At 39.4% G+C, this 12,428-nt stretch overlaps 1 protein-coding gene across 3 annotated transcripts in view; it reads left to right on the forward strand.

Annotated features, from left to right (window-relative positions):
• The window catches only part of CNTN6 (contactin 6), a 350,488-nt gene that overhangs the window by 149,341 nt on the left and 188,719 nt on the right, over window positions 1–12,428 (forward strand). For all 3 annotated transcript variants that reach the window (XM_053303087.1, XM_053303088.1, XM_053303086.1), the window contains one exon: window positions 2,254–2,380. In XM_053303087.1, the coding sequence (XP_053159062.1) occupies window positions 2,254–2,380 (127 nt within the window). The remainder of the gene's footprint in view (window positions 1–2,253; window positions 2,381–12,428) is intronic.

Here is a 12,428-nt window from a genome sequence, read left to right on the forward strand (position 1 = left end):
ATTAATCTATGGAATTCCTTGCCATGGGATGTGGTGATGGCCACCAGCTTGGATAGCTTTAAAAGGGGCTTAGACAAATTCATGGAGGACAGGTCTATCAATGTCTACTAGTTTGGTCGCTGTGGGCCACCTCCAGCCTCAGAGGCACAATGCCTCTCAATACCAGTTACAGGGGAGCAACAGCAGGAGAGAGGGCATGCTCTCACCTCTTTCATGTGGGCTCCCTAGAGGTATCTGGTGGGCCACTGTATGAAACAGGATGCTGGTCTAGATAAGCCTTGGACCTGATCCAGCAGGGCTGTTCTCATGTTCTTATGATAAAATACAGGTATGCTGCTGCAGTTACATTATATATGTTGAATTATATTATTATTATTATTATTATTATTATTATTATTATTATTATTATTATTAATAATAATAATTCAATTTCTATACTGCCCTTCCAAAAATGGCTCAAGGTGGTTTACACAGAGAAATAACAAATAAATAAGAAGGATATATATCTTTATTCACACCGTTGAAAATTGTTACCACATCATAAAAAGTTGTTCCTTATTTGTAGATGATATATGGAGCATAGGATTTAAAATACACATGCAGGAGGGAAATGATACTTAGTATCATGGGATGATAAGGTCATGACTATGTACAGTGTTGAAATTGTCTGATTGGCTGATTCTGTCAAGCATATTTTGGATTGGCAAGTCCCTTACATTGTTTTGCTGCACTTTCCTCAAGAATTTTTCTGCACAAGTAAGATATAGGCAAGGTGAAGGAAAAAGCCAACTACGTAATTCTGAAGGAGGCATACAAACAAGTGCCTCTTCTCACCTTCATTATGTAAATAAGCCCTGCAAATCTTCAAAAAATGAGGTGTTATTATTAATCAGACATGAAATGTTTGCTGCTGTATAGGGAGAGGAAATTGCTTGCAGACTATCTAGGAAAGTCTGAAGGCAATTTCCCTGTGTAAGGTTTTGAAATAAGGGAAGGCACTGAGTACCTCATATTTCCAGCATTGATGATAAAAGCTGTAAGGTGATGTCTGGTATTAAGAGCACATGAATTTCTATGGGGAAGATTCTCAGTGTTGTGTTGGATGGCTGAGGCAGTTCCTTTCAGCTATAAGGAGTATCTTGCCATATAGAACTGAGGAAGCAAAAATTTTAAAAAGTTTTTCAACTTTTTCATGCATTCTATAGCTCACCTTTGAAATAAAAGCTATTGTGTAATGGATAAAGCATTGCACCTGGAACAAAGACACCAGATTTCAAATCTTCCCTTGCTCAGCCATGAAAGCCACTTAAAAGGGCTGTTCACATGATTATCAAAGTGAAGTTAGGGGGCATGCATCCCAGGTTTACAGATTTGTGAGAACCCATACAAATCCTTCCAACCCAGCTTGCTCAAATGTGTGTAGTCCAGATTCTGTACCTTGTTTCTTACTGAAGTAGGACGAAAATAGGAACCATCCTACCTTGGTGTGTTGATTGTGTGGGGACATTTGCCATTTCTAGGAGTCCTCAGGAATGAGTGGCCATGTTTGTAATCGAGTGCTGTGGCTGCAAGGACTCACATCTGTGAATGTGCTGCTCTGCACAGCACACTCTATGGTCCTTTGCTAGCAATACCTTCAGTAGGGCTGGTCTCACCTCCTGCCCTTTCATTGCCAATCGAGATGGCTGATGATGCAGTGAGCGATGCCAGTCTGCTGGCAGCTCAAGTATTATAGGAAGGTTTTCACGCTCCTCGAAGGACCTTTCTTTTCCCAGTTCTCATTTGCAGTAATGGAGACTGTGGCTGCTGTGGTCAGCTGGGTGCTGCATTTGCAGACCCAAACAGAGAGTCTACTCGTCTGTGGGAAACAAAGGAGAAACACTTTACCCCACCAAACCACTCCCATATGAACATGTGCAAGGCTCTCTTGTCTTTGGGCTAGTCACCATCCCTAAGTCTAACATATATACAAGATAGTTGTGATGATAAAATAGAATAATAAATGTATAGTGTTATTGTGTGCAGGCCAGGCCACGCAGTATTAAGATGTGAGAGAAACTGTGTATGTACTTCTCATTGGTTCTTGCTCACCAAGGTCCATACAGATAGCAATGAGATCTTCAGCAAAGGGTTTACTTGTTTAACGGTGGCTGAAGCAAGGTTTTGTGGTGCCTCTGGGAATGACATAGGATATACTTCAGTGTGACTTTGGATACTATAAGTCTAATTTTTAATTATTACTTCATTTCACAGTAGAAGAAACACTGCATGGACCTATTTTTATTCAAGAGCCATTTGATGTCACTTATTCGGTAAGCTCTGAAGAATCAGAAGTACTGCTGAACTGTACAGCTAGAGGACACCCCTTGCCACACTATAGGTCAGTTAATTTTTCTGTGTTTAAACTTGAATGGTAGTGAATAAAGTAATATTACACAAATGAACAATCAGTATTGCACCGTATTACACAAATGAACAATCAGCAACTGGAATGAAAGAAATGAATGCCCATATTTAACAGAAAATTTGTTAGATTGTTTAATTTAGGTCACAATGGGCAGCTGAGACATATCTATGACATTTTGTCTGCACACACTTATATCATTCTCTCCCATTCTCCTCATATCTGCGTTTATTTCATCTTTTCTCAAAAGCCTCTTTGAATCTGTCATCTTTTGTCATTTTAATATCACTGAACTGATAAGACAAGGTCAGTTCCAACCAGTGAGCTAAACTTTTATTTTACTTCAGTGTTTTTATTTTGTGATTTCCATCCTCCACAATGTAGCAAACAAAACCTGCTATTAAAACTGCCAACTGGTTACAGATCAATTAAGTCAAGATGAGAATTACAAGTGTTATGGGGAGATGTCTTCCAATCCATCATAACTGGGGTCAGGGGCGTAACTACCATTAGGCAAGGGGAGGCGGCTGCCTGGGGGCCCCCACACCTCGAGGGGCCCCCCAGAGGCAAGTCACATGTGAAGTGAGTGTGTGTGTATCAGCAAGGGGCCCATTTTAAAATTTTGTCTCTGGGCCCACTCCAGCCTCGTTACGCCCCTGACTGGGGTCGTTGGAAACGTTTAAAATCAGAAGGGACTATTAGAATAACTTTGATGGAGAAATTGTGTTGAAGAGCCAAAATTGTGTCGTGACTCTGATCAATTGATAATTGGTTGTAATATTATACAAGAAAATTCCAAAAAGAGTGTCATTTTAATGCTAGAAATTAACAGAAATGTTCTTACATAGTACCACCAGTATGGCAGGCAGGGTTGAATTCAGTATATCATTTATAAAATAACATTCTAAAGTATAAGTCAAGGCAGTCACCTCATGGTCTTTTGTGCATCACAAGATGTACAAACTTAATAATCAGCACACTAGCATAATAGGCCAGGCAGGTTTAAAAGTTTTTTAAAAGATTTAACTGGCACAGGAGCATCGGACAGTGGTGGGGTTCTGGGGAGGCCCCCTAGAACAGGGATTCTCAGTGTTGGGTCCCCAGATATTATTGGACTTCAATTCCCATAATCCCTAACCAAAGGTCACTAGGGCTGGGAATTAAGGGATTTGAAGTCCAATAACATCTGGGGACCCAACATTGAGAATCCCTGCCCTAGAAGATTTGGAGGTCCCCCATGAGACAGGAGGCCATGGACCTAATCCCCAAGGTCCATGGCTAAATTTGCCTCCGGTCAGAGGTAATTCACTGTGATACTTCCAAAAGGAAGAAAGCCCTCTTTTAATCTTTTTACATGAGCTTATATTTGTTTTAATATATAACCTCCCTCTATGCTGCCCCTTTGTCCTTTTTCTTTTATGCTGGCATTAAATAAATACATAAAATTCAAGACAAGATTGCATCCCAGCCTTACGCAGTACTACATGTGCGTACCTGAATCCCTGACCATGCACGAGAGCCACTAGATTGCAGTATACATCTAAGAACATTTATCCAAAAGTGTTGGGGAAATTTTCATGTTCTCTGGAGCTACTATACATTTAAGGAAAGTCTATTGACTGCCATAATAATATTTTCCAACTTCATTTCAAAAACACATAATGCTTAACAACCTCACCACAAAAATTATGGCACTCAAGTTAGTGTAGAGAATAAGTACAAAAATGATGTGTTAAATTCTTTATCATGCAGCAACCAACAGAATAAAGGGTGGAATAGATTGAAATGTAAAGAAAGTATTCATAAAATACTGTATATATTGTAGAGCATAAGAATTCACAACAATTGTCCCGTTCTGATCTAGATCTTAATCTAGCTTTTATGTGTGCAATCCACATCCAATTGAAGTTAATGGTAAAATTTTAATGGCTTGTCATTTCACTGTCTTCTAACAAATGGCATTAACTAGTTTAGTTTTTTTCTGTTGTGCAAATTAGGATTTGGCTAAAAAGGGGGGGGGACATGCTGCTTTGCAACAGCAGTCTCCAGTTTTCTTCTGAGCAACACAAATAATGTTTATAGCACAGTTGCATCCTTTGGGATTCAAATCACAAAAGAGCCATTACAGTCATTTAATTTCCATCCCAGTTCACACACAGAGGAAAGATGTTCTCCTCTGGCTGTTTGGGATTCTGTGAAAAGGGAGGGTAATTTCTTCTATGACTATTTAGAACAGTCATAAAGGCCAGGACTGTTCTCAGCGAGACTGGCTTCCTGTCACCCAAACCTATACCCTTGCAAAGAAAAAAGGAGAAGGAGGAGCAGCCACTAGTGACCCACATCAATTTCCCATGATTAAGCAAAGGACTAAGCAAAGCCAACAAGGAACTTGGGTTTTAAGAAGACAAATGCAGCAGCTGAGAAGAACAGCTCTGGCCTCCTCTACTTCCCATTCCTTTCACTTTGCAAGAATGTGGCACTAGCCATGTGGCCAGAAAGTACTGCCATTTAGGGATGTGCAAGCTGGCTTGATTCAAACCACAGTTTGAATCAAACTGGGCCAATTTGACCGGTCCAAGTACAAACAGACTGGCTCTGGTTCTAAAAGAACCAGTCCAAACCAGTTTGGGGATATATTTATAAATGGGAATCTGGTGAGGATTCCACATTACAAGTAAAGGGGATTCCCTATCATAAGGCTGTGGGTGGGGGCAAGTGAAAGGGTACATAGTACCTTCTATTTTCAGGCTGAAGCGGTGACAGTGGCAGAGAGTCTCTGGAAACACAGGAGGAGGTGGGGGCAGTGGCAGTGGCTCCTCCAAGCCCCCCAACAGCCTCCTGGAGGACACCCCAGGCTGGCTGTGACCCAGTTTGGGCCTCTGCACATGTGGGTAGACCACACAATTTGTGTGGTGATGTAAATGGCCTACATGAATGTGTGAACGTTATGAAAATGGCCTCCACACATGCATGGAGGCCTGAATCAGGCTACCTCTGGCCCAGACTGTCTTTCAGGAGGGCGGCAGGGGGGCTTCCGATGTCTCCGGAGACTCTCTGCCACTGCCATCTCAGCCTGAAAATAGAAGGTACCGAGTACTCTCCCTGCCACCAGACTTATGATAGGGATCCTTGCTGGATTCACCTTTACAAATATATCCTCAAACTGGCCCGCAAACTGGTTTGGCTCAGTTCGATGGCTGGGACCAGATGGACCCAGTGAGGATGGACCTGGAGCTGAACCAGCCAAACCAGTTCTGGGCACACCCCTATTGCCAACAAATCTGTTGCTGCTGTTCTAAATGCTTGAAGAGTTCCTCTTTAATGCAAGCAACCAGAGCACAATTCCCAAGCCTAGCCTTTCTGTAGTGGTGTCTTTTCCTTTGTTTTGAGGATATTTCAGACCTGATATTTTTGGCAATACCTAATCAACCAATGACAATTAAATCTGATATTATCATATCAGTCATTCCATAATAGCTTTTGTAATCAAATCCATGAAACCACAATTGTCTTTCATATGACTACAATAGGCTAAATGCTAATATTTGATAACTTGCTCAAACATATAGCAGGTGTCTGATAAAAATATGAAATATTTTCCTCATATGTTAAATAATGTTTATGGCAGAGTATCTTCAAGAGTTACACATCAGGATATAATTAACAATATACTTCTGCAATGGAAATGACCAATATGTACAAATGTATGTTAACTTGTATCATAAATACATGATAACATATTCATATATGAGTAAAACATATCCACATATTGGGTGATGCCAAAAGATGAGAGATCTTATCAATCCTCAGATCTCACTAAATAAGACCAATGTCTTGAGATTACTTTATATTGGTAGATGAGAATTGTATTGCCTGAATATGTCTATGAGCTGATACTGTAGCATACAAATGAACAAATGCAAAAATTATTAGTCAAGCTAAAATAGTTAGGTTTTTAAAAAGTATATATGCTGTTTCATTATCAATGAGCTATACAGTTCAACATGCTGAGCATCTACCAGAAGGAATACAGAGCATTTTATCCATTTCAGCTCATCCTATGAAAAATTGGATCAAGACAGTTGGTTTTTAAAATCATGCAGTGAAATCATACACACGTTTATTTGAGAGGAAATAAACCCAATGTTTTTAATGGATTATTCACCCAAGAAAATAGGTATAGAATTGCAGCCATAACACTGGTCCTAGGAGTCAACTTTTTCTTATACTTACTGGATCATGACTATACTTTACCAGCCACTATAACCGCTGAATTGGTGATTTTAACTTACATTGTTAAAATCACACTTAAAACTTAAAATGACAATACAAAAGCAGTAGCAATCCTAAACGAAATCCATCAAATTCAGAATGTAATATTAATTACCCAGAAGGTTTGTGTTGTAAAGCCTATTCACAGTCACAGCTATTCTTTTGCTAATTGCTCAATTCAGTCAGTCAACATTCTCTATTGTTATAATATTGGGAAAGTCACTTCTAAGAAAGTGACTAAATATTCCAATATTGTTATATTGGATATATGGCTTCTGAATGAATGAGTTTATTACGATCATTGATCAAATACACACTATAACAATGATACAATCCATTTAACAATCCATCCTGACAGATAATATACTTCTCCACACCAACAATAATGTACCCACCTATGTAAGATCAGATATTGTTATCAGATCTTAAGAAGTTGCCACACAGAATTTAGCCACATTATAGGTTATAGTAAACTTCTTAAGTGATAACAAGAATGTCACATAAAATTGATCAGTTCAACCAGGAAATTGTAACAAGAAGGGAATATTGTCTGCTTAATATCTGCTATGGTAATCGTTATAAAAAGAACAATACAACAACACATGCTGGACTGATTCAACAGCACCTACACCACAAGGGCAGGTTTGGGTGACCAAAGGTATTTTTAAACAATTACCTTGCAGAAGCACTGATGACAGAACATTTTATCTTACTTTAAAAAACACTCTTCAATAATTGAGTGAGGAAAATGACAAATAATTGGCAAGTTCACATCTAGAGTGATCAATACGTTCTTTCATAATCTCCCTGACTTCATTTTGTTATTCAGTATCCAGAATCCTCTGTTTAATAATCTCCTTAGCTTGCCTGTATCCTGATATGATCAGATATTCTATAGAAAGCTTATATGATATACTTATATATAAAAACTGGCAAATTCACAAATCTCTGCAGGCAGATGAAGGTATAATATTAATTCAACAACATGGCTTGGAAATGTAGCATTGTATTGTGAAACCAGTGTGTAACCCAAACTGCCTTGGGATTGTTTTAATGAAAGGCGGTATATAAATTTAACAATAGTTAAAATAAATAAATGTTGATACTCCTCAATTTTTTTAACACAAATCAACAAATGGATGGATTTGAAAGTGAAATTGTTGAAATGTAAGATTATGTTGAATAAATCTATCCAACAGAATCTTACATTTCAGAAATTTCACTTTCAAATCTATCAATTTGCTGACTTGTGTTAAAAAAAATTGAGAAGAGGATCAATAACCTGCCTCAATAACCTGATGATACCACTCTGATAGCTGAGAATGTGGATGATCTGCAAGCTCGAGTAATGAAAGTCAAGAAGCACAGTGAAAAAATGGGACTACAACTAAATATAAAGACCAAATTAATGACAACTGGTACAGCAACCAGCCTCAGAACTGACAATGAAGACATTAAAGTGGTGGATAGCTTCTGCCTTTTAGGATCAACCATCAACAGTAAAGGATCCAGCAGTCAAGAAATACGCCGCAGATTAGCACTTGGTAGGGTTGCAATGGAGGCCTTGGAAAGGGTATTTAGATGCTGTGATGTGTCTACACCTACAAAGATTAGAATTGTTCAGACAGTTGTTTTTCCCATGACATTCTATGGATGCAAAAGCTGGGCTTTGAAGAAGCAGGATAGAAAACATATTGACGCTTTTGAACTTTGGTGTTGGAGAAGGATACGTACCATGAACAACCAGGAAAACATACAAATGGATCATAGAACAAATCAATCCAGAATTTTCACTCAAGGCACAAATCACCAGGCTCAAACTTATCAGACTTGCAACAACTTATGTGACGACCCAGCTCTCTTGAGAAATCTATAAAGCTGGGAAAAGTTGAAGGGAAGAGAAGAGGACAACCAGGAGCAAGGTGGATGGACTCGATTACAACAGCAATGAATGTACCACTTAGAGACCTTAAAGGCCAAGTTGAAGACAGATCATCCTGGAGAGAATCTATCTATGTGATCGCTAAGAGTTGTCACCAACGTGATGGCACTTAATCAACCAACCAACCAACCAACCAACCAACCAACCAATCAAGATTCTGTGCTACAAAGGAGGGACATAGACTGGATCATTAAGACAATGAATCAATAGAACATTTTGGGATAAAGCATATGCAGGTGAAACTCGGAAAATTAGAATATCGTGCAAAAGTCCATTAATTTCAGTAATGCAAATTAAAAGGTGAAACTGATATATGAGACAGACACATTACATGCAAAGCGAGATAAGTCAAGCCTTAATTTGTTATAATTGTGATGATCATGGCGTACAGCTCATGAGAACCCCAAATCCACAATCCCAGAAAATTAGAATATTACATGGAACCAAGAAGACAAGGATTGTAGAATAGAACAATATCGGACCTCTGAAAAGTATAAGCATGCATATGTATTCAGTACTTGGTTTGGGCCCCTTTTGCAGCAATTACTGCCTCAATGCGGCATGGCATGGATGCTATCAGCCTGTGGCACTGATGAGGTGTTATGGAAGACCAGGATGCTTCATTAGCGGCCTTCAGCTCTTCTGCATTGTTTGGTCTCATGTCTCTCATCCTTCTCTTGGCAATGCCCCATAGATTCCCTATGGGGTCAGGTCAGGCGAGTTTGCTGGCCAATCAAGCACAGTACACTGTATACTTTTCAGAGGTCCGATATTGTTCTATTCTTCAATCCTTGTCTTCTTGGTTCCATGTAATCTAATTTTCTGAGATTGTGGATTTGGGGTTTTCATGAGCTGTACGCCATGATCATCACAATTATAACAAATTAAGGCTTGACTTATCTCGCTTTGCATGTAATGTGTCTGTCTCATATATCAGTTTCACCTTTTAATTCGCATTACTGAAATTAATGGACTTTTGCACGATATTCTAATTTTCCGAGTTTCACCTGTAATAGTAAGCACAACTTTGAAACAAGGGTGGCTCCAGAGGGGGAGCAATGGTGAGTAGGAGCCCCTTCAGACATGTAGTTTGCCCCCTCAACTGTTCCCCTTTCTGTTTCATAACTCTAATATGTTGGGACACAGCTCGGCCACCCATAAATGCACTTTACCTCTTCTGTGACCCTCTTTTTCCTCCCTATAAACCTGTTTGTATGTGTCCACAGTCCCATCCATGCATAGTTGTGTACGTTTAAGTACTGCAAGAATCAAAGAGGCTTAGTTAGGCACACCTAACTCTGTGCTAGATTAAGGCGATGGCCCCATGATCATTCCAATAATCAAGCTGCATCATTTCCAATGTATAAAATAGTATAATCTTCATTACTATACAGTTTACTGACATGTAACACTTGTTTTCTTCTTGCATCTTCAACAACATGCCTAAAATAATAAACAGTACTAAATTTGTATCTTTGTTTTATGAATTATTATACATTATTTGAAATGATTTCCAAGGTTTATTTTTTTATTAATTGAAGTAATTCACTGGGGCATGTATGATATGATTAAACCCTAACCTGGCAATCATATGCATCCATTAATAGCTTTCCTTCATTGATTTAAACATATTAATTAAGAGGAGGCCCTCATCAGGAGCTGATTCCCTGATCCATATTCACAGTTTAATAATAATCATACTGTGTGATTAGAATGATTATGGGGGCACTGTGAAAAATTCATTTGCTGTGAGTAAGCCAACAACTTTGCATCTGTGTTGAGAAACAATTATAGAGCTTAATTAGAAGTCATGTAATGATGACAGCAGCTATTTCAGTGATTGATTCTGAAATTAAAGTGAGTTGGCAAATTGAACACCAGTATAGCCAAAGCTAGAAAACTAAGTGGGATTTTGGTCCAGGGGGTATTCACTGTATATAGGTTTAAATAGATCAGGGGGAAATGCTAACTGGGATCCAGGGGACTGCTTTATAAAGCAGGATGGTGAAGACAACCCAACAGCTCCAATGGAGATGACAAAAATGTGGGAAAGGATGTAGGACGTTAAAATGAAAGGGTCATATTCAGCAGCAACCACAGCAAGACAGCAAGATCCTTCAGACTGCTTGATGGTACAGCATTTATAAAACAGTAGGCAAAGTTTTAAAACAACCATACAAGTGAATAATTTAGAGCTGCAGTCTCTTGTTCATAGAATTCAATTGATCTGATGTTTGATCAATCTCCACTCATGTTTAAAAGCATATATCTCCCTCTAAAGTATATTTTCTTCACATATATCTTTGTCATTTTTTTTTCTTTTCCTGTACATGAATTACATATCCACCTGGAGATATTGGGTGGAAATATAATGCAATCTACGCTGAAATTAGATTGTATAAAGAAACTGTTCAGAATGTTCAGATTACATTACCTATTTTGCAATAGATTTTAAGAATTGAATCCCTAGTGAGTGGTGCTTTTTCATAGCTAAATTGGTAGCAAAGTTATGCCCATTTATAACCATTTTAGGAAATCTCTTTCAGTGAAGATTTTTGTGAAGAAAATTTCATATAGTCTAATCTATAGAATCTAGATCAGACTATTAGAACATAGTCTAATCTACAGATTTTGGGAGTGGGGGAGATTAGGATTGGGTCCCTCCTTTTCCTTCCTAGTACTGTCAGGAAGAGGAGAAGCAGAGGTGGCCTCCTCATATGGTCTGGGTCTCTGCAAGGTTCCAACCCTGCCAAACACTGACACCAGCTTTGTGTACAGCATAGAAGAAGTTGTGAAGTATCTCAAGCATGATGTTAAAGATTATTTCAAGGAACACTGCTCAAGATATGTAGGAAGTCGATGACACAGATATGAGCCAACGAAGCATTACTAATACATTTCATTATAGTAGCTGTTTTAGAAGTTCCAAGATAGGGCTGAGAGAGATTCCTGCCTGCAACCTTGGAGAAGCTTCTGCCAGTCTGATCCTATGTTCTTATCTGTAGTTGATTTTGATAGGGATGTGCATGAACCAAGGTTCGTGCACAGGTTCAGTGCTTAACTGGTTTGGATAAGGTCAGAACCGGTTCAGCGCCGCAGGGAGGGGAGCCACGAGCAAGAGCTTTTTTTAAAAGGAGAGCAGATCCTGCTCTATGCTGCTGCATGCAGTTTCCTGCTGCGGTGGTGCTTGTACCAAGTACTCTTGCATGGCGCCAGCACGTGCATGCTGGCACCTGGGACAAATGCCGCTGCAGCAGGAAGCTGCATACAAAGATCCTCTCACTACTCCACTCCCATTTCTAAAAAGATCCCTCTCGCCACTCTACTCCACTCCCCGCGGCACCCAACCTGTGCATTAACTTCAGTTTGTGCACATCCCTAGATTTTGACAGCCAGTTTCTAATGGATGTTCTGATTGCCAGTTTGTAGGAATCAACAATTTTTAAGCTTGTTTGAAACTGCTGACTTTTTTTTGTCAGCATAGTTTGAAAAAGTTAATCATATATCGAGAGGCTGCCATGTGAATTGAAAAGCTACCTAGTCATAGCATTATCCGGATCTGACACCTGCTGTATTCTGATACTGAGAAGCTATTCACATGTGCATGCAAAACTGCCCGGTTTTGTGTGTGCGTATGTACCGCTGGGATTGGGCCTATGGAGCCTCCCTCTAAATCGAGGTTAGGAGAACGAGCGCAATCCTAGCCCTGTTTTTTCAACTGTCTGCCTGCCGTGGCTGCTTTTAGCCATGGCTGGCCAACTGTGGGGCTCCCAGTCAGATCGCCATAATGCACAGCACACTCATGTGGTG

Source organism: Hemicordylus capensis, chromosome 2, assembly GCF_027244095.1.
Source record: "Hemicordylus capensis ecotype Gifberg chromosome 2, rHemCap1.1.pri, whole genome shotgun sequence".
Taxonomy (NCBI): Eukaryota; Metazoa; Chordata; class Lepidosauria; order Squamata; family Cordylidae; genus Hemicordylus; species Hemicordylus capensis.